Source organism: Dysidea avara, chromosome 3 (genome assembly GCF_963678975.1).
Source record: "Dysidea avara chromosome 3, odDysAvar1.4, whole genome shotgun sequence".
Taxonomy (NCBI): Eukaryota; Metazoa; Porifera; class Demospongiae; order Dictyoceratida; family Dysideidae; genus Dysidea; species Dysidea avara.
In genome coordinates, this window is record NC_089274.1 from 22,556,015 (window position 1) to 22,578,954 (window position 22,940).

At 38.2% G+C, this 22,940-nt stretch overlaps 3 protein-coding genes across 8 annotated transcripts in view; 2 read left to right on the forward strand and 1 right to left on the reverse strand.

The window, feature by feature from the left end:
- The window catches only part of LOC136250279 (TGF-beta-activated kinase 1 and MAP3K7-binding protein 1-like), a 24,291-nt gene extending 21,260 nt beyond the window's left edge, over window positions 1-3,031 (reverse strand). Inside the window, exon 1 of the mRNA XM_066042463.1 lies at window positions 1,990-3,031. Within this exon, the coding sequence (XP_065898535.1) occupies window positions 1,990-2,649 (660 nt within the window). The 5' untranslated portion in view covers window positions 2,650-3,031. The remainder of the gene's footprint in view (window positions 1-1,989) is intronic.
- On the forward strand, window positions 2,714-11,162 carry LOC136250280 (LYR motif-containing protein 1-like). 6 transcript variants are annotated; one of them, XR_010698474.1, is made up of 13 exons: window positions 3,083-3,639; window positions 3,694-4,109; window positions 4,301-4,748; window positions 4,795-4,926; window positions 4,977-5,163; window positions 5,211-5,315; window positions 5,371-5,665; window positions 5,715-5,817; window positions 5,867-6,166; window positions 6,209-7,103; window positions 8,899-8,959; window positions 10,936-10,967; window positions 11,014-11,162. XR_010698474.1 is itself a non-coding variant. In XM_066042465.1 (5 exons), coding segments are annotated over exons 1-5 (351 nt in total). In that variant the 5' UTR covers window positions 2,714-2,866; the 3' UTR covers window positions 11,119-11,162. The 6 variants fall into 6 exon arrangements, 1 of the variants encoding a protein (XP_065898537.1); XR_010698475.1 differs by having other exon boundaries at window positions 4,813-4,926; XR_010698473.1 differs by having other exon boundaries at window positions 4,977-5,315.
- Window positions 11,163-11,299: 137 nt separating this feature from the next.
- Window positions 11,300-22,000, forward strand: LOC136250278 (mucin-3B-like). Its single transcript, XM_066042462.1, has 7 exons — window positions 11,300-13,340; window positions 13,409-13,755; window positions 13,804-13,960; window positions 14,338-14,639; window positions 14,694-14,835; window positions 20,324-20,819; window positions 21,739-22,000. The coding sequence occupies exons 1-7, from the start codon at window positions 13,280-13,282 to the stop codon at window positions 21,905-21,907; spliced, it is 1,674 nt and encodes a 557-aa protein (XP_065898534.1). The 5' UTR covers window positions 11,300-13,279; the 3' UTR covers window positions 21,908-22,000.
- Window positions 22,001-22,940: the final 940 nt, after the last annotated feature.

A 22,940-nucleotide genomic window follows, 5' to 3' on the forward strand; every position in this document is an offset into this window, starting at 1 on the left:
AGAGATCACAGTGCTCTTGCATAAACAATAGCCATAGAGAATTCTATTCTAGAAAGATATGTGGAAGAGGGACAACATTCACAAGATAATCCACAATATGAAAGGCATATTGTAGCCAGGAAAATCAAATGACTAGCCAAGGTTAACCAAAAGGACATCTACTTCACAATACCATACACCTGAAGTGAGTTTAAAAGGAAAGTTAAAAAATTCCAACAGAGAATTTATCAGTTCACATGTCTTACATGGTCAGATCTGGAACGCAGAATGCACATCAATTAGGGGTGAGTAATATCGAGAAATTCAATATTTTACTGATATTGATATGCAAAAATGATATCAAGATACACTGTAACAAGCACAATGTGTTATAGTTGCTGTTACCTTGGCAACATCTTGTACAGATAAAACATCATGGATACAGCTCAGGCATACAATACTATAGCTACTATGAAATAAATCAGTATTCTTGGAATTTGAAACAGGCAGTTCAGTTGATATGCACTAGTTATGAGCTATTCAAGAGACATAGTAGTTATCGTAGCAATCGTAGACATAGTAGCAATATTAGTAGTTATCGAGATAACGTGCCAAAAAAAATAATCAATATTTGTTTTTGACGATATCGCCCATCCCTAACATCAATTTTATTGAGCTAATATTGAGAATGCTAATAGACTGCCCAAGATGAATGCTACCAGGGGTAGAGATAACAGTTGGGCTGAAGCAACGTCTTATAGCAACAACAAAAAATCAAGTCCACAGCTTTAGCCCTTTTTAGTTATGCTTGTCTGAAGGCATATTTGTAGCAATCTATCAGAAACATTTCAAGTTGCACGAAGGGGTTGTTTAACCTTGATACTATATAACTCCAAACATCATTTTGTACACTTTCATAAAAATTTTCCATGCTTAGGCTTCCATAGTGTTTTCTAATTAATGCTGAACATCTCTACTGCAACTACATATTAAGAGGTTACTTGCATGTTGTCAAACATCTCTGCCAGATGTAAGATTTAAACTGGATACCTCAACAGTGTATTAAATGGTCTAATGTACAAATTTGATCAATTTGTGATATGCACTCCAGATGAACAGTATAAACACTGTCTGATTATAACAAAAATGTACGTATAGCCACCTGTGCCATATGTTAGTTAGCTCACTAAATTGAAATGTCCTACCTTGGATCGATGCTTTTAACACCTATTAACCATTTAAAATCATTTAAAGCAATAGCATGTAGAGAACGGCATTTTTCATCAATGTTTTAGGCTTATTTTCATCATTTTGCTCTCAAATTCCTCAACCAAGAATCCAGCACCATCATATCATGATTAGGGATGTGTTGCCACCAACCATGCCACACCCATGGTCAAGTCACAACACACTCTACCATACCCCACACATGGGAATGATGTCAACACACTCTACCATACCCCACATGTGGGAATGATGTCTACAACTTAAACATGCAGTGCAACATGCAGTGCATCACACCCACTTTCAAACTAAGCATCTCCATAAATCCCATAAACAAGTATAAGAGTTCATGGATACAACATGTACATGGAGTCATGTAGATGATAAGTAAGACTTCTGGTCAGATACTGTATACAACCAATTACTACATTAAACAACTAAAAGCACCTTCAGCTATTAAGAGTGAATGGGTGTCTATTCAAAATTCAATGAATTGGTTTACGGTACATGTAGATATACAATTTTTTCCGTTCTGATGTGGATCTATCAATTTACACATTTATAGAACATTCGCTGTCATTTGGTACAATATTGAGGCAACCAGTATAAGGTGCTCAGTATGGCCATGGGAAAGATGATGGAAAAGGAATATGTGTGAGGCTAGTTTGGCTATGCTGTTTTATTGTTTCTAGCTAGCAGTTTCATTGTATGGGTCTGTCAGAATTTAATAAGTCTATTTACCATCCTTACAAATAAAAGCACAATTATACATTATGCAACACTTACTGGTGGAATTTGTAATTGAATCCGTCTTTTTTCAGCAATGTAATGATTAATATCTTTAAAAAAATCTGCATCAGTAACCCTGATGAATTCCACTAGCGCCGATTCCATCACATTCTGCTGGTCTGTTTTTGAAATCTCAACCCAACTACGTGTGTCAAACACTCTTGTTTTTAAATATTTGCTTGTAAATCTTACTGCATTTTGTCCATCATGGCCATCAAACACACAAAGACATAGATTATATGGATTAGGGTGAATTAAGAAATCATCTTCATTCTCATGTTCCTTAATGGATGCTGCATCTAGTACATAGCGCTCATTATGTAAAGTAGCCACACTAATGTTTCTTTTATCTGGTATGTGGCCATTGCCTAAAGACATTGGAGGTGTTCTTGCAGTCAAGCCCAATCTAGACCTTGACCTTGGAACCTCAGTTTCTGTAAATTGCTGACTTTCCATAGAACCTGCAGTATGTTGACTACTTTGTGGTACTGATGCATTAAGTGATGGTGGGCTTGATTTAGAATAATCATTTAATTGTAAACCTTCAGGCAAATTTGTATCTGGCCAATTTGTCCTTACACTTTGCCAATGAACTGGTTGGCGATCAGATGGATAACTGCTGTAGCCAGTTGTATAAACCGCATCAGTAGCCATCATAACTGTCCACTAGGTCCCAGTCACAGTAAATCAATGCAATGATTTCTTTGTAACTTTTTGAAACATCACAGTACGACTTGAACGAGGGCTTGAACTTGCCTGATCTCTCCGTGAGATTCTCACTCACGACGACACGCCTCTAGCTTCCTTTTAATTCAAAAGGGGACAGCCCTTCTTTCCACCACAACTATATTGTAGACCACACCGGTTGATTCAAATGTACGGCGACAAGACAGCGTAAGTAATGACCGAGATAAATTTCTGATTATTCCGTAGGATGACAAGGCTGCGCCAGGAAGTTTTGCGTTTATACGGTCAGATTATACGAATATCACGGACTTGGGAAAGTGTCAACGCCGCCAACTCCGAAACAGAAAGACTTTACATCAAAAATGAAGCTAGGAGGTTGTTTAGCCTTAATAAGCATGTGAGTGATTATGAAATGTTGCCATCATAGATATTTTTAGCATGTACCAAATTCTGTTTATTCAAGCTCATTGTATTACTAAGGCAACTATCTTGCTTGCCTCAATGGTAGCTATACCAGTGAAGGTTATCTATGTTGCCATAGTGCACCGTGTTTGTATGGCTGATATCACATGTCACTTACTATGTGGTGTCAGCACAGTCTCGCCCCAGACCACGATGCGGTTTAGGGCAGCATACATGATATCAGCAGTTAGTCAGACCGCTTTTTCTCCCACGGCGTTTATCGATTAGAAATTATAAGCGCCTGCTCAAAAAGGGGTCTAGTCTGGTTAGAATTGCTGAGTCGTTCTTGACACCTCCAGGGTGGCAGAGGTGTTGAATGGCCATGTCATCTCTAAGCGCCTCTACATCGTTTTTCACTGGGGATGGCCAGCAAGCTATGATGTGCATTCTGCTTAAAGCCTCCAAATTGTCCCTCGAACGCGGAAAAGTTAAAAAAGTTATTTGGAGGCAACTCTGAGAAAGAACAGAGGATGTTAAACTGGTTGCTTTTGAGCAGAGGTAAGACATGTTTCTTCAGGCTGTTCGGGTCATTATCAGAGTAATAACACACAGGAATTCCATCTTCTATTTTCAAAAATGATGCATGCCTTTGCATATTTTGCCAAAGGCTTTTGAAGTCAATAGACAGGCTTCAGCAAGAATTGACTACTGTTATGTTTAAAGCAGAATCCACTCTTCAAAAGTTCTGCCTAGCATGTGAGTTGCACAGATGTCTATAACTGATATTTAATATGACTGGATGAACTGTTTTACCATTTGGCATCAATCAATCACAACCAATTGATGGTGCTCAGCCAACTGTTAATTTGACTGCTTTTACTCAACTTCATGTTGCATTTCAGCCATCCAATAGTTTCAACAATGTTCCACTACCATCTTCAGAAGGAACAGTGGAAGCAGCAACAGATGGTTCTTTGGTAGCTGCAGATAAGGATGCAAATGGTAAACTTGGTACACCGTCTGCTAAGGTATGGGGAAATCTCAAGAATACATGTGTGCATGCACACATGTGAAAGTAGTTTTACTTATCTGTTATATGATTTGTTGTGCCAATTATAAAGTAATAGGCATGTTCTTAGTAACTGTGTTTATCCTTTATTAACATTATCACAGTGGCCCTTTCCTCACACATGTGTTGTCCTAATGTGTTTTGTTATAGTTGGTAGTGGATTATCCATGTGGAAAGGAAAAAACGTTTGAACTGACACCAAACAGGAAGAGGCCCATTATGTCATTGGGAAGACGAAACTACACAGCAGCTGCCAATGGGTTTACCCAAGCAGAATGCTTATCAGAGCGTATACTTGATTCTGTTACACTTCCAAGTCCGACATGAAATGGAATATATATGCTCTGAACGATACAACTCTATCTTGCATAATCCATCACCTAAGAAGATTCAGGAATTTAACTGGAGTGACATTTGTACTGAATTGCAAGCAGCTGTGCCAACACTTTTTATGCTGCTTAGTGGCTTTCTTCCAAAGGCTGACCAGAGGTTTCTTGCATTGGTTATATGCATGTTACTGAAGAAACGCTGCAAATTCATGTCCCTAGTGCAGACTGTGATGTCCACACTCTAATATGGACAATCTGCTAAGAAGCAGGTAATTCATGAATTGAATTATTTCAGTGCTTGTTTTATTCTTTTAGATCTACAACTACTTACAGCCATTTATGCTGTGCATGTCAGCATCAATGCTGCAGCCAATAATTGATGGTGTAGTTAAGAATTACAATGCAGATGTATTTCTTTGGGAAGATGATTTGAAGGAGCATTTTGAGGTTCATTTAAAGTGTTATAAGAATACATATAAACGAATTTTATTTGATAGCTAAGATTTGACATAGGTTTAATGCCTATCCTCCCTCTGGAGATTGATGATGATGACGTCGCAGGTGAAGACAATCATGAAGACGATGATTATTCAGATGTGGAGAGTTGCTACAGTAATACATCACTGGACTCACCCAATTGGGAGCCCATGGAAACTGATGAAAGTGATGTCATAACATCTGAAGGTTACCAATTTTCATTGACTATACTCATGGTAGTTTGTTTTGTACAGTGAGCACTTCTGAACCACCCATCAATAGTGAACCTTCTGTGGCACCTGAAGTTATTGCTCAAGGTTTAGTGAGAGCTGATACTACAACAGCCACTGTAACAGCAGGTTTGATTTTTTCTTACAAATTTATAGCTTTGGGATTTTTCCTTGCTGTGCATAGATGCAAATCAAACCATCAGTACAACACAGAAAGGTCAAGAGTCAGCAGCATTGAATTGTTGAGGATTTGTCCTAGTTGGGGATAATCTTGACAAAAACTTTCGTCCAAGCCATCAAAGGGAAGATAGACAGACCAAATCTCTTCACATTTTTCATTCATATGCTGTGAAAAATTGTGTGGATGGATCCTCCCTATCTGATAAACTGGCTTCAGCAGTGATTTCACCTGAGCTGTTTTTATTGACCAGAAGTGATATTTCAAAAATTTTAGAGGAGTTTAAAGTATTAATATCAAGGTAAATAATATACTTATATTTTGATGTATTCTTGCTATGATTTTTACAGGGTTTTAGTGCAGAATGTGAAGAGATTTAGTAACCAGATGAAGAAAGTTACTTGGCATATTCCTTCAAAACATCAGAAAGAAATGGCTGCAAAGTCTGTAGTGGTAAGTATTGCTATTAATGTTATTGCTAATAATGAGCATATATTTATAGGTCCCGTTAGGTGTGGAGTTCAAGAATGAAGCATACATTGTTGACATGTCTCAAATTATGAAAAGTTTTAACAAGTACGTACCAGTGGAGGAATCTGTTACTACGATTAATGTGAATGGACGTGAACATACCTATGACAGCTCTCGGTTGTACCAATTGCTATTTTTTCGTGACCAGCTTACAGTTGCTAGAGCTCGGGGAACGGCAGTGCTAAGAGAGCCAGAGAAGAAGCGATTAGAAAGACTCGCAGGATTTGTACCTACCATAGCCAATTGGCATGCTAGGATATGCCTGGTGCAGGTATGTCTGTACTACCAGTCATTTTATACTTTTACCATTTAGGTGATTTGGGGGAGGTTTTTTAGTAATAAATCACATGAGAGAGGTACACTAAACCAGCTCAAGCACTTGGTTAACCAAACTGCTGTTGGGGCTAATCCGAAGAACAACATGAAACCTACTGAAGATTTTCTTACTGTTGTCATGTGCGCCCATAAAGCAACAGCAGCCAAGCAGCTAGAGACAGCTAGAAATACAATTGAAGACTGCAATGCAGTTGCTGGGTAGATTGTAAGCTATTTTGTCAATATCATGCCATCTGATGGAACACAGCCTTCACCTGTAAATGACAGCAGGTTTAACTATGTTACTGATCTGCTTACAATGTGCCTTGTATGGCATGGCTTTCACGATGCAGTGAGAGAGGGGGATGGTGACAGGATTGTCCTGTACTGGAAGCTGCTGCTACCTGTGTTTCAACAACAAGGTCGCTATAACTATGCAGGTCGCTATAACTATGCAAAAGAAGCATTCTTGCTTTTGGCACAGACTTTGTACCTGTCTGAACGTAAGGCCACCGAGTTAAAGTGGAATCACACTGTAAACACCAGTGGAAGGACTGGGTGGTGTAATATTTTGTGTGACCTCCATATGGAACACTTGAATGGGACTCTGAAGTCCATGTTACATAATATGGGATCCAATACAAAAGATTCTTCTGTAGACAGGGCAGCCAAGTCGTCATTAGGGGTGGTATCACAAATTTGTAAAATATTTGAAGCTGAAAATGGTATAGCGGTTGCAAAACCCTTCTCATCTTACCCTTCCTTTACAAAAGATTTGGAAAAGATGACTGCTGTTCTCATTGATGAAAAGGTGTTCAGCAAACAAGTGGGACATAGAATAAAGATGTATAATAAACAACCATTTCTCACATCCCTAAAGTGGGAGAAAATCAGTGAGTGGGTTAAAAGTAAAATATTGAAACTTGAAATTTTGTTATTTAATGCCATGTAAGTTATGTTTCACAAATTATTACACTGTTGACATCCACATAAAGAACTACAAAGGTCATAAAATCGACAGCCAGTTATACACTGCTTGTCTTTGCTAAACAAAAAAAAATTTAAATAATAAATACCTACGACAATAACCAGTGTTTGCTGCATAATCCTAAAGTATAGCATCAGCTGGAATTCCATTTCTTCCGGCTCTCCCTGTTTGTTGCACCAGATCCTCCAGTGTCGGTGGTAGTCCCCAATTAATTACTCGGGAAATGTCTGGAATGTTAACTCCCATCCCAAATGCACTGCTGGCAATTACCACCCTGAGAATGGAATCCATCTTACTGAATTCATCGATAATCGATTCCTTATGTTCATTACTTGATACTGCTGTAAACGATGTCAAAAGTCTCAGTTCAACAATGTGTTCAAATCCTGGAGGTTCAGATATCTCATGGCCAAGTTTGACTTTTACCATGGAAAATACTTCAACACATTCTATGAGCGATTGGCAAAAAATCACAGTCTTTGGTGTGTTTACACGACTAGAGATAAGTTCACTGGCAATGGTAGTTGTGAACTCTTCTAGAGTTATAGATGGCTTTACAATGTGTTTAATGTTTGATCTATCCAAATTAAAGCCAACCATAATGGTGGCCAGCTGCCTCTTCACTGTGGCAACAGACTGCTCAGTGGCTGTAGCAGTAAGTGCCATTACATTGACAGATTTAGGCACCAAGCTTCTTAGAGATCCTATTTTGAAGAAAGCTTTCCGAAATTTTTCACCCCTGCACATAAAAAATTGATATTAAGAGTCAATCACACCTTGTTCTTACCACATCTGAACACAATGAGCTTCGTGCCACTAGTCTCTGCTGGTAGTTGCTTATCTGCAACATATCACGAAACCTTCGATTGTTTAAGATATTCTCTGGGCTTATATACACTAATTGTACTTCCCCTTAAAGTACTCTCTTTACAGCAGTGTTATCACCTTGTGCTTTCCCAACAAATTCTACTGAAACTCCAGTAGATGCAAAGTTCTTTTGGTCCACCATCAAAGCAATTAATGGTGTAATGACAACAACAATGCTACCAGCACAACCTTCGTTAACATTAAACAACATATTTAGACACATTGCACAAAAACTTCAAGAAACTTACCAACCATAAAATCAAACAGTAATGGTAGAATAGCATAAATCACTGATTTGCCATACCCAGTTGGAAAAATACCAAACACATCTTTGCCTTTAACAAATGCTCGAATAGCTTCCTCCTTTACATTAACAGAAAACATTGAACAATGCGAGGAACAAAGAACGACACTTTTATACCTGTTTCGGCTTTAACAGAGCAAGGTCCATAGTCGTCAATGTACATGACAATGCATCCTGAAAACTCAGACGAGTTCGAGGATGAATTTCATGTTGCTCTGGTGAAGGTTCAGGTGAAGCATCCATACCAAGATCCATACTCTCCATAGTGAAAAAGCGATGTAGAGGCGCTTAGAGATGATGTGGCCATTCAACACCTCCGCCACTCTGGAGGTGTCAAGAACGACTCAGCAATTCTAACCAGACCAGACCTTTTTTCGAGCAGGCGCTTATAATTTCTAATCGATAAGCGCTGTGGGAGGAAAAGCGGTCTGGCCACGCGAGACTAATCAGCAGTTACTTCATGGGTACCTATTCATAGTGTCATGATTATTTGTATATTTTGGTGTGATAAGGCATGTTATTTCCACAGATAACAGATGAGGATGACATACAAAAATGTTTGGATGAAGCTAATGCTCGTGTTGAACTAGGTTTGTTCTAGCTAATGCAGAATGGTAAATGGTGGAAAAGTTTGGAAATCAACCCAGTGCCACCATCTATTGTTGAAAGAATAAAAACAGGCCCAAACCTAATCCATGCCATAACCCGCATTGCCTTGAATTACTGAGCATAAGTCGCCTGGAAATTATCGGCATCGGAATCTGTAAGGTATATAGACTACAGAGTATATAGAAACTACCCAGTAACACTGGGCTGTTGTGCCTTCTAAAACATTTCTTACAATTGTTTTCATTTAAACGCTTTACAAGCTATGCTGGCTAACCAAGAAGTTGCACAAAAATTAATTTTGTATTGGAAACCAGTATGCTTTTGCATCTAACCTGACTCTCTCAAATGATCTTTGTATAACTTCTGTGAAATGGAGTTACCAAGGATCGTATGTCCCGCAAAAAAAATTCACAAAGAACCAACAAGGCACCAGAGAGATGAATTTGCACAATCTACCGATAATTGGTCAATCACTGGAGTATGGGGGTGCCGATAATTGGTACACAATAGGCTTTGCTGCAATTTAACTTATAACACAATGTTCACTCATGTGAGCTAATTAAAATGCGCTAAGAGACTAAGGTTTTCTCTATTGAATACTTCAAACCAGAATGTTCATACATCATTGCAGTGAAGAATTATAATCACTTGAAGAAATGATGCCAATAATTGACAACTTATAGTATGGCCTAGACATTTATTTCTGTCAAACAACTTTTTATCCCAGATACTAAATGAAATATGAGCTGGAATTTATGTACAACACCAGAATCCACATAACAGTATTCATTGGAATCAATTTCATAACATTCTCATAGCTATGAAGATGTAGCTAGCAGATCTCATTTTGCTTAATCATGGCAACTTGTGAATTTTATAAACTAAAATATAACCTATGCAGTTAATTCAAACTTTTGTTTCATTTGTGACATTATCGTAGTGAGGATTAATGAGTATCGAGATATCGGTATGCCATTGGAGCGTTCACCCTTCTAAAAGATCATTCAATTCTCCGGAAAGTGATTTCAACCTAAATGATCATGACATGGCAGATGTGCCTTAATTTCCTCTGATTTTCCTTCTACTATATACTTGCTATTTCATGCACTTTCCAAATCTGGTCCAGAATCTGTGGTATCTATACGTGTCATGGGTTATTATGCCATTTTTTACATGGCCCAGAACACCTAATGCATATTGTATGGGTAAATATGTTATACTGGATCGATTTATGCCATTTGGTGCAACAAAATTTACGTGATTTGGGCTTCTTCTAGCACCATCATGGCCATCATGGTGGCAGTGTGTTGCTGTATACACTCAGTAAACTATCTGAGGTAGGCGTGGTGGTACATGGCAACAAGTTCTTTTAAAATAGTTTTTTAGTAGCAAATGTATTATTGTACATGCCTGTACCTGCTGGTGATTTTGTCATGAACAAATGTCATACATCTTGGTGTTGTATATTTCATAGATCCCAAGGTTTATTCAAAGCCTGGCATTTACTTCTTTTGTAATGCTGTATACCTCCAGATGACTTAGGAGTTTATATGGGACCAGTTGTAAGTACTATATACACTCAGTATGTATGATTTGGTTGTAGTATATCAAAAATTAGCCCTGGCTTTAGCATGATTGAGACAGAATTTAGATAATACACAAGTTTTAACTGAACTATATTTTCAATATAACACCAGAATAAAAGCACACCTCAGGACTTTCTATACAAGCACTTCATTCATGTCTCAACCTATACCTGCAGTCTCAGTGAAACTGAGTGATGTATTAGTAACATAACTGTACCTAGTGACTTGTGAAGCTATCCATTGTTGGTGTACTACTGCCTCTCATTAAGTGCTTGCTTCAGCACACTTCACATTGCCAAACTTTTCTTCCTGACACTTGCCATTTCTTGTGTTGCAACCTAAAAGATGACTCATTGTGTGTTCTCCCTCAGCTATCCACTACAGGAACCCCTACCCACGACCAGTAAGTGCTGTGTCTGTTGTGTTGGTTACTGAGGAATTGTGCATAGGTACATGTTGCTCCAGCGTTTGTGCCTGCCAGCAAGAGGAAGAAGGTTCAGTCTCGCAGGAGTGAACAGTCCAAACCAGTGTACATGCATTCACAAAATAAATAGTACCATCACATCATCATTGTATAACTGTCACTATCAAGTTTCAATGTATGCCCTTTGCTTAATGGAAAAGGTGTTGCAAAAATTTATTTGCTCCACTCCTTTTCAAGCTCATTACCCATGTGGGTACTTGTATGATTTACTGATCAATGGTATAATTCAACTAGTTAAAATACAAGAATAGAGGTTGCTGAAAAAAACAAAAGAAGCAAGAGCCGAATAAGTCCACATGTTGTTCTAGAACGATGGAGCATGTCAAAGCATATCACATTGGACAAGTAGAAAAGCTTAAAAGAGGGTATGCTGAGATTACTGCTACACAATAATCTCAATGGCTTGCTAGGACATAATAGTAGCTGACTAGCTGCCTTTACCATGCATGTCTATAAAATACAGTATTCATTTCTACTGGAGCAAACACAGTACTTATACATTCCTGACTTATAGATCTGTTAAGTCCAAATAGAGATCTGTTGAGTCCAAATAGAGATCTGTATGTGGTTTTACTATATTAAAAGTTATACATAGTTCGTGTACTTTTTATGAATCCATTTATGCATGAGAAATTGTGCATAACATGATAATCATTACTAAACAAAGGTGCCTGTGGTGCTTGATGAAGTTACACAGTATACTACACACGTTCATCATCAACCACAATACTCACTACTTTTGTGTAGTGACGTTCATTACTAATTTTGTAGTGAAGGTCACTACAGAGCCACTACAAAATTAGTAGTGAACGTTGCTACACAAAAAAAAAGTGAGTACTGTACGGGGCGGAAATTACAGTGAAACCTCATTAATAGGGCCACCTATGGGACCCATGATAAGTGGCCCTATTACTGAGGTGGCCCTATTACCGAAACCCTCATTAATGCGGCCATAAAACAAACTGGTCTTATTATTGAGGTTTTCAACAAATATATTACGAAGCTTTCAACAAACCAGCCACCACATATTTACAATTGATCACTGTGTAGATTTTATCACAGAGAAAGGTAGGAATATAGCTACACTGTACCAGCATGACATAATGGTTGGAAAGTATACTGCTGGAATAATAGGTACAGCTTTTCAGTAGTGAAAATATGCACTTAAGAGGAGCAACTTTTGCAGTAATACCTTCACTGCCTGGTCAGCTGGCCTCTCTACTGAGAGAACATTGTATTAGTTTTACCAGTTTGGTCCTGTAGTATGTGGCCACTGGCCTTAATAATGAGGTGGCCCTATTAATAAAAATTAAATACATGTAATAATAATGGAAAATGTATTTGGACTTGCTGGACCTGGCCACTATAGTGAGGTGGCCACTAAGTGAGGTTTCACTGTAGTAGTGAAATTCACAATGCCGCTGTGGTCATCGTGCAAGTGTGTACTTTTGGGTTCTGGTAGCAAACGTGCAGCTCTGATAAGTTAAGCAGGCAGTAGGTAGCGACACTATTGCTCTGGTAATATACATGCATACAGTTAAAATGATAGGGTTTCCATAGAGCATGCCAATTGTGTATCACATTTTCTTGTTAAATGGCTGTACTTAGGGGATTTGACAACTTACTTTCCCTATAATGCACTTAACAATGTCATGCCCCACCCCCGGGTAGCCCCAGGGGTGGGGCAAGTGTAGATGTCGAATCCCGAGTTAATAGGTAGTTTGGCGGCGTCCGCCCTTCGCATGTAGTGAGATGGGGCGGGCGCCGCCAGACTAGTTGGTAGGTGCATAAATACTACCACTTTTTCTCGGCACGGCGCTTATCATGCTATCGATAAGCGCCGTGCTGAGGTCTGGCCACGCTAAACCATAGATAATCTATGGCTAGACTAATAAATACTCTGCTTCAAATTTCTACTCCCCTCCAGGCTCCTGGCTATGTTCTTGATAGTTCTTCCAAATTAACTGTAATTGCACATCAGCATTATACCCCTGGAGGGTCCTGCTGATTAACAATAAATAATAATATATAATAATAACTTCCAACTTTCTAAGGTGGTGAGTTCTCTTAAGTGTTACGTTATAAAGGAAACAGACAGGCGTGAAGACGTAATGGATCGGGTCAATCCGGAAATTAAGATGTGTACAGTATGACTGCATTATGTCTCGCGTGAGAGTATGCATAAAAATCCCCAGCGCGCAATCTTTTCATAGAGTCGTAGGCTATACAAGATGTATTTCCAGCTACTTCATCTGCTGTTGGTATCTTGGTTAACCAGTGTCGTATGTCAAGGTAAGTTGCTTCAGTCACGTCTGTATTAAAACTCGATCAAACATATAGTTATTTTAACTTTTCTATAGATTTTAGTTGCATAGCTCCCAAGCCTCTTTTGGAAGGAAGGCGACGGTTTGATGGTGTTGTATTCAGAACTAGAAATTACAGAAGTGGTTATCCAGCTACAGAGGCAAGAATTAGTGGTGGTGGGTGGTGTTCTGGCCAGCAAGGAGAAAACGTCTTTGATGATCCTTTCCTAGAGGTTGACTTTGGTGATCAAGATGTCATATTTGATTCAGTGGCAACTCAAGGATTCTCCATAACATTATTCACAACTGTCTTTACAGAACGCTACCAAATTGAAATCGCAGGACAAGGTAGACATTTTCAACACATAGCTACCCCAACAAACTCCACTTACCAAAATCCTGCTGTGAGTTAAAAAAAAAATGTCAATGGCATCTCATGTCTGCACATGTAGGTGTTCCCACTTGGTGAGAGAATTGTTAGTGATTCAAAACATAAGGAGACTCTGCCCAGATCATTTGTTGGTCACTTGTTAAGGATCAACCCATATGAGTGGAACAATGAAGATAATGCTTGTACTAAGCTGGAGGTTTATGGATGTCCTCTGCTAGGTAGCATGTGATTAATTATGTTATGTTGAGGTTATGTTTGACCTGTGATATAATCAACTTATCATTCAACAGTTTTCCCAATTTGGTTGTTATATCACATGTTCATATAGTGTGTCTGTGTGTGATTTAATGTATAGTAGGTGCCAAACAATGACCTCCTTAGTTTTTTTATAATAAGATATTGTATGTATGGTTTGTGGTGTTGCCAAACACTTGAATCAGACTATTAACACATTAATATATAAACCCTTATCAGCAAATCTGTTTTCTGCAATGTAGCTACTTAAATATGTATTAATTTGAGCAAGGGCACAGTCACAATGGCACAGGTGTTTGTATAGACTATAATTTGATATTTTGGCATTATTGTATTACAGAGTGTCACACAGAGAGTCGGTTAACCGCTACTCCAGGAGTGAACAGTGTTATGATAGGCAGTTCACAAATGTCTCATGGTAGCCTCTTCAACTTTGACGACACTGAAGTATTCTATTGTGCACCCACCAACCAGGGTAAACCTACCATTACCATCAGGTTCCGCACATCGGTGCTGCTAACAGAGATTGGTATACATGGAAATGATAGATTTATTTTTAGCGACCACCATGTGACAAGATTCTCTTTGTCATATGAAAATGATGGTAACTTTACCGAATACATTCGTCAAACTGGAGTAACGGTATAAACATGGTTATTGAATATTGATGCATGTTGATGTTTGCTCTTTTTGCAGATGTTTAATGTTGCAGATCACGATCAACATTTCTTCGGACTCTGGCCTCCTATCAATACTACCAGTATTAAGTTTACCATTAATGGTTGGAACGGTGAACCTTGTCTGAGTCTGTTGCTGCTAGGCTGTGGTGCAGATAATGGTAACGAATTTGTGGCTAAATGTGTTTCATAGTAATATACTACATCATGTGCTTCCTGCATGTGTCAGTTACCAGTATTTATCACGATAAGGCTATGAGCTATTTCCTGTTATGTATAGAGGTAGTAGTTTGTGTTCCTATTATATAATGAATGCAGGCATGTACTATGCCAGAGGAGGTTGGACATGTTCATGTGAGCTGTACATTTTCATTGGAAAATCTTCATTTCAAGACAATTTTATTAAAACTATAGTGCATTTGAAAGCCTAAATCTAACAGCGTAATAAACCCCAGTCAACCCCACTGATTAAGCTGGTAAAGAAGCCAGAGTTTAAAGCGCCAATAAAACAAATTACTCAAAATCTGTTTCATTGAGGAGGGTAATACAGCGATCTCAGTATAACTCAGTGAAGGATCGTTGTTTCATTATAGAAAACGTATGTGATAAGTCTGGTGAAGTTGTATGCATCAAATTGCAATTTATTAATTCATCCCAAAATCTAGAGTGCTTTTAGAAAACAAAGTACATTGCCTTGAAGTTTACGTGAAGGACAATCTGAATATCTAACGAATCCCAGTGAACCCCATTGTTTTTTAGTTTAGTATTGCGACTATTGAGGGTCACGTGAAACACCAAACAAAAGAATGCAATTAAGAGCAATATATTTAAATAGTGCTTAAAGCGCGTCCAACCTCCTCTGGCCACAAGTCTTTCTGGATATTCTGGCCACAAGTCTTTCTGGATATTCTAGTAAGTTCGATATAAGTGTTGATTGAGTGAATTAACACTTCAGGAGGTGGTGACTTTGACTAGTCACTTGAAAGTTAGTGTATGCAAGCCAAAGTATATTAACACCTTTCCTGTTAATTCAAGGGAAGCCTGTGGACTTGTGGCTGTCATTTTTGATGGCCCATACTGGAGTTAGATGCTATTATTTATTTAGATGCTCTCTCTTATCAAACAGTACTGTAGTACCGTTTAAGTAGGGATTGCAGTGAAACTTTCGCTTGCCACCCAAAATTCCGCCTTTAAAATTACCCTAGAGACATTTTACGTGACCAAAATCACCTTTATGGAATAGTACTAGTCCATATAATACATAAAACAGCATCAAATGCAACAAAACACTTACAGGTGGCCAGATATAAAACTTTTAAAAATCGCTAAAACTCGAATTTTAGCCTCACTGCCTCACTCACTGACCACAGTCGCAAGGCTGGAGGCCAAACGAAGCAGCGCATGGCCACCATTTTATGCCACAATAACAAACTCACCAGTGGGATGTGCCTTTTGGGGTTCCGACGAGTGTAGGTCCTTTGCGCCTTGTCTGGCTGCTTGTCTTCTTCATGCATACAACGAAACCATATCGAGGCATTAATTTTCCGCTTCAACACTTTTTTTAAGCAGCATAATAGACGCCACAAGATTATTTAAGAGGCTTAGACTGTGCTATGCTACTGTACAGGAGGTACTGGTACTAGATAGCTACCTGTATCTTTGCGATAGGTCACAAGATCAAATAATAATCACGTCCATTCTTTATTCTACGCATTATGAATCTATCGATTGAATCCATGATGACGCACCCCTTTTATGCTAGGTGATGGAATAGCTAGTCAGTAACCACACACCTTCAAGTTGGAAGGCTGACTAATAATTGATCGAAGTCACGATGACCATGCCCAATTTGGGCAAGTGCACATCTTTGCAGACTGACTCGAGATACTCTAATACAGCAGTCACCCTAATAGAACAGTCACATGTTTATAGCTAGCTGTACGCTTTAAGAAAAAATTTGTATATTAAAAATTAAAAATGAAGTAGGGATCCAAGTGGTAAAAAGTAGTGAAACAAGAGATGAATGATAGTAGTTATTACAGCATAGCTCGGTGGGAAATCCCTATTTTGGCATTGGACACAAAATAATTGCTATACCATGCCAAAGTAGGAATTTCCCACCGAGCTATGCTGTAATAGCTACTATCGTTCATCTCTTGTTTCACAACTTTTTACCGCTTGGATCCCTACTTCATTTTAAATTTATAATTTTTAATATACTAGTATTATTCCTTCTTTGTGTCCCATTTCTTCTCATAGTGCAAGGTGTCGATTTGCGGTAGTGTGTGATGGCTTCCCTATATGTTTGTAACAGAATTTGTACTTTTAGATTGATTACAGAATATCGTTCTTTGTTTCAATACTATGTAACGGGCTGAACATAGCTGAAAACAAAGCATATCTGCAAGTGTAGGCAACTTTCCTTGTTTCACTACTTTTTGTATCTGCAATCCCTAGGTAATTGAACCTTGTATTGTACTTGTATGAATAGGTGTTTTTTAAATTTATTTTTTATTCATTTGTGATCATAGCTGCTTCCATGTCAATTTTTGATACAACATATTGTATGGCTGATTCTTGTGTTTATTTAAATAACGAGTGTTAAACTGTGAAAATGACTAGTATTTAAGGATAGTACAAACTTTTCAAGTATTGTCTTGATAAACATTGTAAAAACTATCAGACAGTCACAGTAAACATGATGGAGTTTCTAAATGCAATGTCTTGTTTTATTTTGGGAAGACTGGATCAACTGAAGAAGGTCATAAACGTACGTAGGAATTTTGAAAAGGGGTTTCCACTACAGCTAAGTGACTATTACATTAGGAGTAGTTTATATTGCATCAACATTGTTGGTCAGAACAACGCTATAAGTGTTGCTATCATGTGAAAAACTATTACTTAACTAAGATAAAGATTTAAAATGTGTCCTGCTCCAGATTCTGGATTCTGGATTCTGGAAATCTGATGTCTCATTCTCAATGTTTCAGTAGTTAAGTGTGTGTAAACTTTAAAGGAATTCCTGAAACCCCCCGCATACTCCCCTGATAAATACATCTCTTTAATTAATTAACCCATTGCCAGCTGAATTCCTGGCGATTACTAGTTGAATCACCAAATTGCATCATATTACCCTTACCATACACAGAACTACTTAGTAATCATACATCTAAATCCTCGCTGTGAAATAGGGAACTCAATTGTGTTGTTTTTACTAACTGCAATGAAGTTATTACTCAGCAAAGTCTAAACATTGGTAAAAACCAGCCCAAACCCCAAACAAACAACGGAATCCTAACTAACTATCTACAAAGGTGCCTTACACTCCAAAGAACTATTCTATACCGTTTACTTACAGTGCGATCCATTCCACAGCTGGTTTCTTCGTGATTTGTTCCATTTTTGCTGTTGCGCATGCGTATCTGCACCTGTGACCACCATGCCATGTCTGGGATAAATCAACCGATTGCTGACTTTACCTGTCTCCATCGATGTGTAACACTTTATTATTAACAACTTGTTTTCAACTCAAGGAAAGATTTAATTTGCCTATTATGAAAGGTTACACTTTATGCTATTACATAACAAATGCGCACTAGTCCGGGAAGGATCCTGTTATCCCAGAAACGGGACCCCTATGGGTGTGTCCACTTTAGCACTAGCACATCAGTTTATAGCGAAGCTAGATTTTATTTTCATTCGTGATTTATAATGCCATGCCACCGTATGGCGGCTACCACCATTAATGGGTTAATGGTACATATATCTCTTTAATATCTCATACCTCTTGTATGAGATATTATCATCGTACAGTACAATAGTATTATATAGTAGGGACAACGAAGGTGTGGGTGTGGCCCATGATAGAATATCACTCAAAAACCTGCCTCAATCTCCCCTCATGACGACATGACAGTATTGGTTGGGTAAGATCTATCTCAAAAGTGCTTTCATATTGACTTGAAACATTTTTGTCAAGTTGCTACAGAGTTACAAAAAAATCTAATGTAATTTTCTACTGCCTGCCTACCTGATGCATTCAGGCAAGCGTAATGGAAAAGACCCTACTTCTTTCACAGAAATGCTTCGGATTCACTTAAGAAGAAACCTTTGGCATATTGATAGCCATACAATACGTGCAAATAGTTGTGATATTGTCTTACTTTTATCCTTCCATATACTGTACTATAGTGGCTATAGCACAGTATGGCTTTGATCTCCGGGCATGCACATTTCACGGTGTTATTGTACCAACATATTGGAATACACGTGCAGGTACAGTTCAGTGAGGTGTTCTCCGTTGTAGACGAGATGTCACCTGCCACATCAATCAATCAACCAGGAAATGGACTTGCTTGTGAAATGGTATGTACAAAGTGTATCTGACTATTGTTCTAGGTGAGTTAGTCTGGCAAATAAGTCGACAGCTATAATATATACCAGATCTTGGTGCCATTGGTATGTATCAGTATAGTAGGTGCAGCTGGAATGTAAGTTGACAGCCCTTGTGCTTTAATGTATATAATTATTAGATTCATGATTGCTGCAGATCATGATCTCACTCATGAATATGAGAATTGTAGTTATTGGTTTACATATGTGACGGTAGCTAGCATTTTAAAAAGTTCACAAACAAGTAAAAGAAAGAATTAGGAAGTTTCAACTAGAGTAGGGACAATGTAGTACCGCTGCAATAAAAATTACTGAAACAAGCTAAATCAGGGTAGTACATATGTAGCTTGTTTCAGTAATTTTTATTGCAACGGTACTGCATTGTCCCTACTCTAATTTAAATTCCTAATTACTATGAACAGTAAGTGACTATTATTTAAATGTTGATAGTTTATCCTATCTCAACTGAAACACTAGCAATTCATTGAACATTTGGTAATCTAAGAAACTAATCAAGTGATTGGAGTTTTTGTTAGCATACCATCAAACAGTACTGTCCAGAGGTAACATTACGCTCGGGAACAGTTGACACTCGTTTAGCCAATTTTCAACTTGCGATTTCTTTGGCATGTGTGCTAACTACATAACTCACCATGTGTAGCCATGACACACGAGCTCCTTCGGGTGGCTGTTCTAGTAACCACGTGATTTCGTACACATGACACACGAGCTCCCTCGGGTGGCTGCTCCAGTAACCACGTGCCTCCATACATACTGTATTCCAGTCATGCGTCGTGTTGAGTCGTGGCCTGGATTTGAGCACTCGCGAGGGATTGTAACATTAGTTCTGGGCGGTACTGTACATGCAAACAGTGGTATGGTTATACTTTTAAAAACCTTTCTCCTTCCTTCCCACCTATAAAAAGATATACCACTCTTTGCATATTAACAATCTAATTAGTATAATCATTGACAATCAAATTACTAATTAGATTACTAATATTATATTGTATGCAAAGAGTGGTATGGTTGCAAGCAAGCCCCGTACAAATATTATGAACTCTTGTTGCAAGGTTTCAGGAAAAACTCCCTTGACTGTTATAGATAGTGTAACCAAGTGTAAATGCGTTGCCCTATTAGAGTGTATATCGTATTCTGAGCACCATGCAGCTCCCGTACAAGAGTTTGAATACTGTATATTACATAGTACATATTGTGTGTTGATAACTGTAAGTATACATCAAATCTTTGTTGTAGTGGTGGATCACAGTGTTGCAATAGATAACACAACGGCTAATGCTGGACTAGTAGATGATGTATCGGTGACACTGACCACAACAGAACTGGTTACAACTACACATATGGCTACACAATTGGTCACAATTACACAAACAGTAGCCAGTACTGTTCTGGTGACTGTTACTGCTAATGTAAGCTCCTCCCCATTAACAATGCAGAATTCGTCTTCAACAATGAACCCCTCTCCCATGCAAACCAGTTCTGCTTCAAGTTCTTGTTCATCAAAGGAGAAAGACAACACACCAATATATGTTACTGTTGTGATAGTGGTAGTTGGTTTGCTGGTAGCAGTGATTCTTGTCATTGTGGGAGTGATTCTTTGCCATTACCAGCAGCAGAAAGTATCATCTGTCAGATCAAAGAGTCCTATTATTGCAGCATATAAGAGTGCCGATAGTGGAAGTATTGTTGTGGAGGTTTCTAATGATCTCTATGGAAGAGAGCCAGGATCTCAGTAAGTGATTTTCTTAAGACACATTTATTATGCTGCATTTATAATTTTTCTATGAATGATGTCTGCTTTTATATTTCTGGCCTTATATGGTATTATGTAATATTGCATGATTATTGCATCACTCAATTGTTTGCATGGCTTCTAATGAATTATAACTAGACTGTAAGGAATCCATAGACAACATCCAAATCATTGGCCATTTTTATACTATATTTGGCTCAAGACTACACCTCAGTGCTATGTTTTCCATAATGCACGAGCATACGAGGTGCTTTAACTTTAATGTACGAATTCGGAGTTGCAATTAACCATTTATACAGTTTATCACAACAAACTAGTGCACACTCGTGATTAGCCTCAGAAGGTTAATTTGTAGCCATTAATGCTGAGTTATCACACGATTTGTGATCCATCATACCCAGAATTCACTTAGTAGTGGGACAGGAGGACGAGGAGAATGGCCAAGGAATGGTGTACGTAAGTAATGGACAGTTTGTACAGCTATCTGATCGTTGTTCATGAGTGTGGCCATCAATGCAACAAAGTTGAAGGCGTCAATGTCAAACAGCCACTGAATCTAACTTACAATGATGGACAGTTTAGTGAACAATATAAGACTGAATGGCATAACTATTGTAGTGGAATTACAAACATTTGTGGGTGTAGCCATTAATTTGTTTAATTGCTATGGTAACGTTGTTGACAACTTTGTTAGTGTGGTCATTCCTGTGGGTCGTGCTTCACATTCACACAAAGTGTGCTTTATTGCCATGAAAAAGAAAATAAGTACACTTTGATGGAAAATATAGCACACTTAAGCACAATATGGAATATTGATAAAGCACACTTTTCCGCTTTGAACTTAGATGGTATCATACGTTATTGGATTATGAAAGTTATTACACATATCTTGCTGTAGGGCGAGTCCTAATGAAGACAGGAAAGATGACAACTCACAGGTACAAATTTATGAAGAAATAACAAAGCAACATGGGGAAATGGAGAGTGCAATTAACCCACAATATGGAGAAACTATCAAGCCAACTACTAAAAATAATGAAACTGTCTATTCCTATGCTGTCCCCTAATATGTACTTCCTGATATATGTATTGTGTGCTTGTTATGTACCCAACCAACATGTGCTAGAATATACATTGTATTACTATAATGGAAGTATTGATAGCTGCATGGATGTGATGTCACATAATTCAGGAACGGACAGAGTAAAGGTGGAGTGCCATGCTGCTAGTGTAGCAGTGGTCATACCACTGCTACATGGAAACCAACTTCAGCATGTACCCCTGAAACCATAAACAAAGTTAATGCAGTTGTCTGCAAACTCAAAGATGTGGAGGATTGTTAAATCTCCACAAGTCGTCAGGGTTGAAGGTATCACCTGGTATATACACAGTATGCAGCAGCTTGTCTGATAGATTTGCATCCTTTTGCATTGGTTGCTTATTGCATGTGATTTCTTTTGAAATGACAGCTGCATCTCATCATGAAAGAAATATTATGTGCAGCAACGAAACACTGGTGGTATATTTAGACAAATCTATAACTAGCTATGTGGTTAATAAATCTGGTTACTGATTAGCATGTGCATTGAAAACAAATGTAGCTCTTGCTAGCACATCAGTACATGTGGTTCATAATGATGTGCACTACAGAATTTATAGGCTATATGATGGCTGGTATCATACATGGAGCAAAAATTGTATGGAGCATATATGCTTGTGCTTAATGACAAACAACCTATAATTAATAAAGAAGCCAAGTTGTGAAGTAATATGTATAGGTTCACTAACAGTATTTTGGGGAGAATCAGGGTGATTGGGTGAAAATTTAAGCTACGATACTGTAGCTAGCTACTAGTTCACAACCATATAAGCAGTTGAAATAGTTGCCAGATTAGTTACTCTGTGTCATGAGTGTTGATTTTTGTGATCGGGTAAAGCATGCAGATCTTATGGTTGGTAGTGTTTTATGCATGAGTAGTGCTCATAAACACAATTCTAATATAGTATGTTGATGTGCTGAATACAGAGACAAATTTTACACTAGCAGTCTTGGGTGAATATCTTCCAAGAATAATGGGCTACCTGAGATTAAATATTATA

Coding starts and splice junctions, on each gene's coding strand:
- LOC136250280 (XM_066042465.1), top strand. Junction 3,077..8,898: donor TGTTTAGCCTTAATAAGCAT/GTGAGTGATTAT, acceptor TTATTTCCACAG/ATAACAGATGAGGATGACAT. Junction 10,968..11,013: donor GGAACCCCTACCCACGACCA/GTAAGTGCTGTG, acceptor AATTGTGCATAG/GTACATGTTGCTCCAGCGTT.
- LOC136250278 (XM_066042462.1), top strand. CDS start 13,280: ATGTATTTCCAGCTACTTCATCTGCTGTTGGTATCTTGGTTAACCAGT. Junction 13,756..13,803: donor CCACTTACCAAAATCCTGCT/GTGAGTTAAAAA, acceptor CTGCACATGTAG/GTGTTCCCACTTGGTGAGAG. Junction 14,640..14,693: donor TTCGTCAAACTGGAGTAACG/GTATAAACATGG, acceptor CTCTTTTTGCAG/ATGTTTAATGTTGCAGATCA.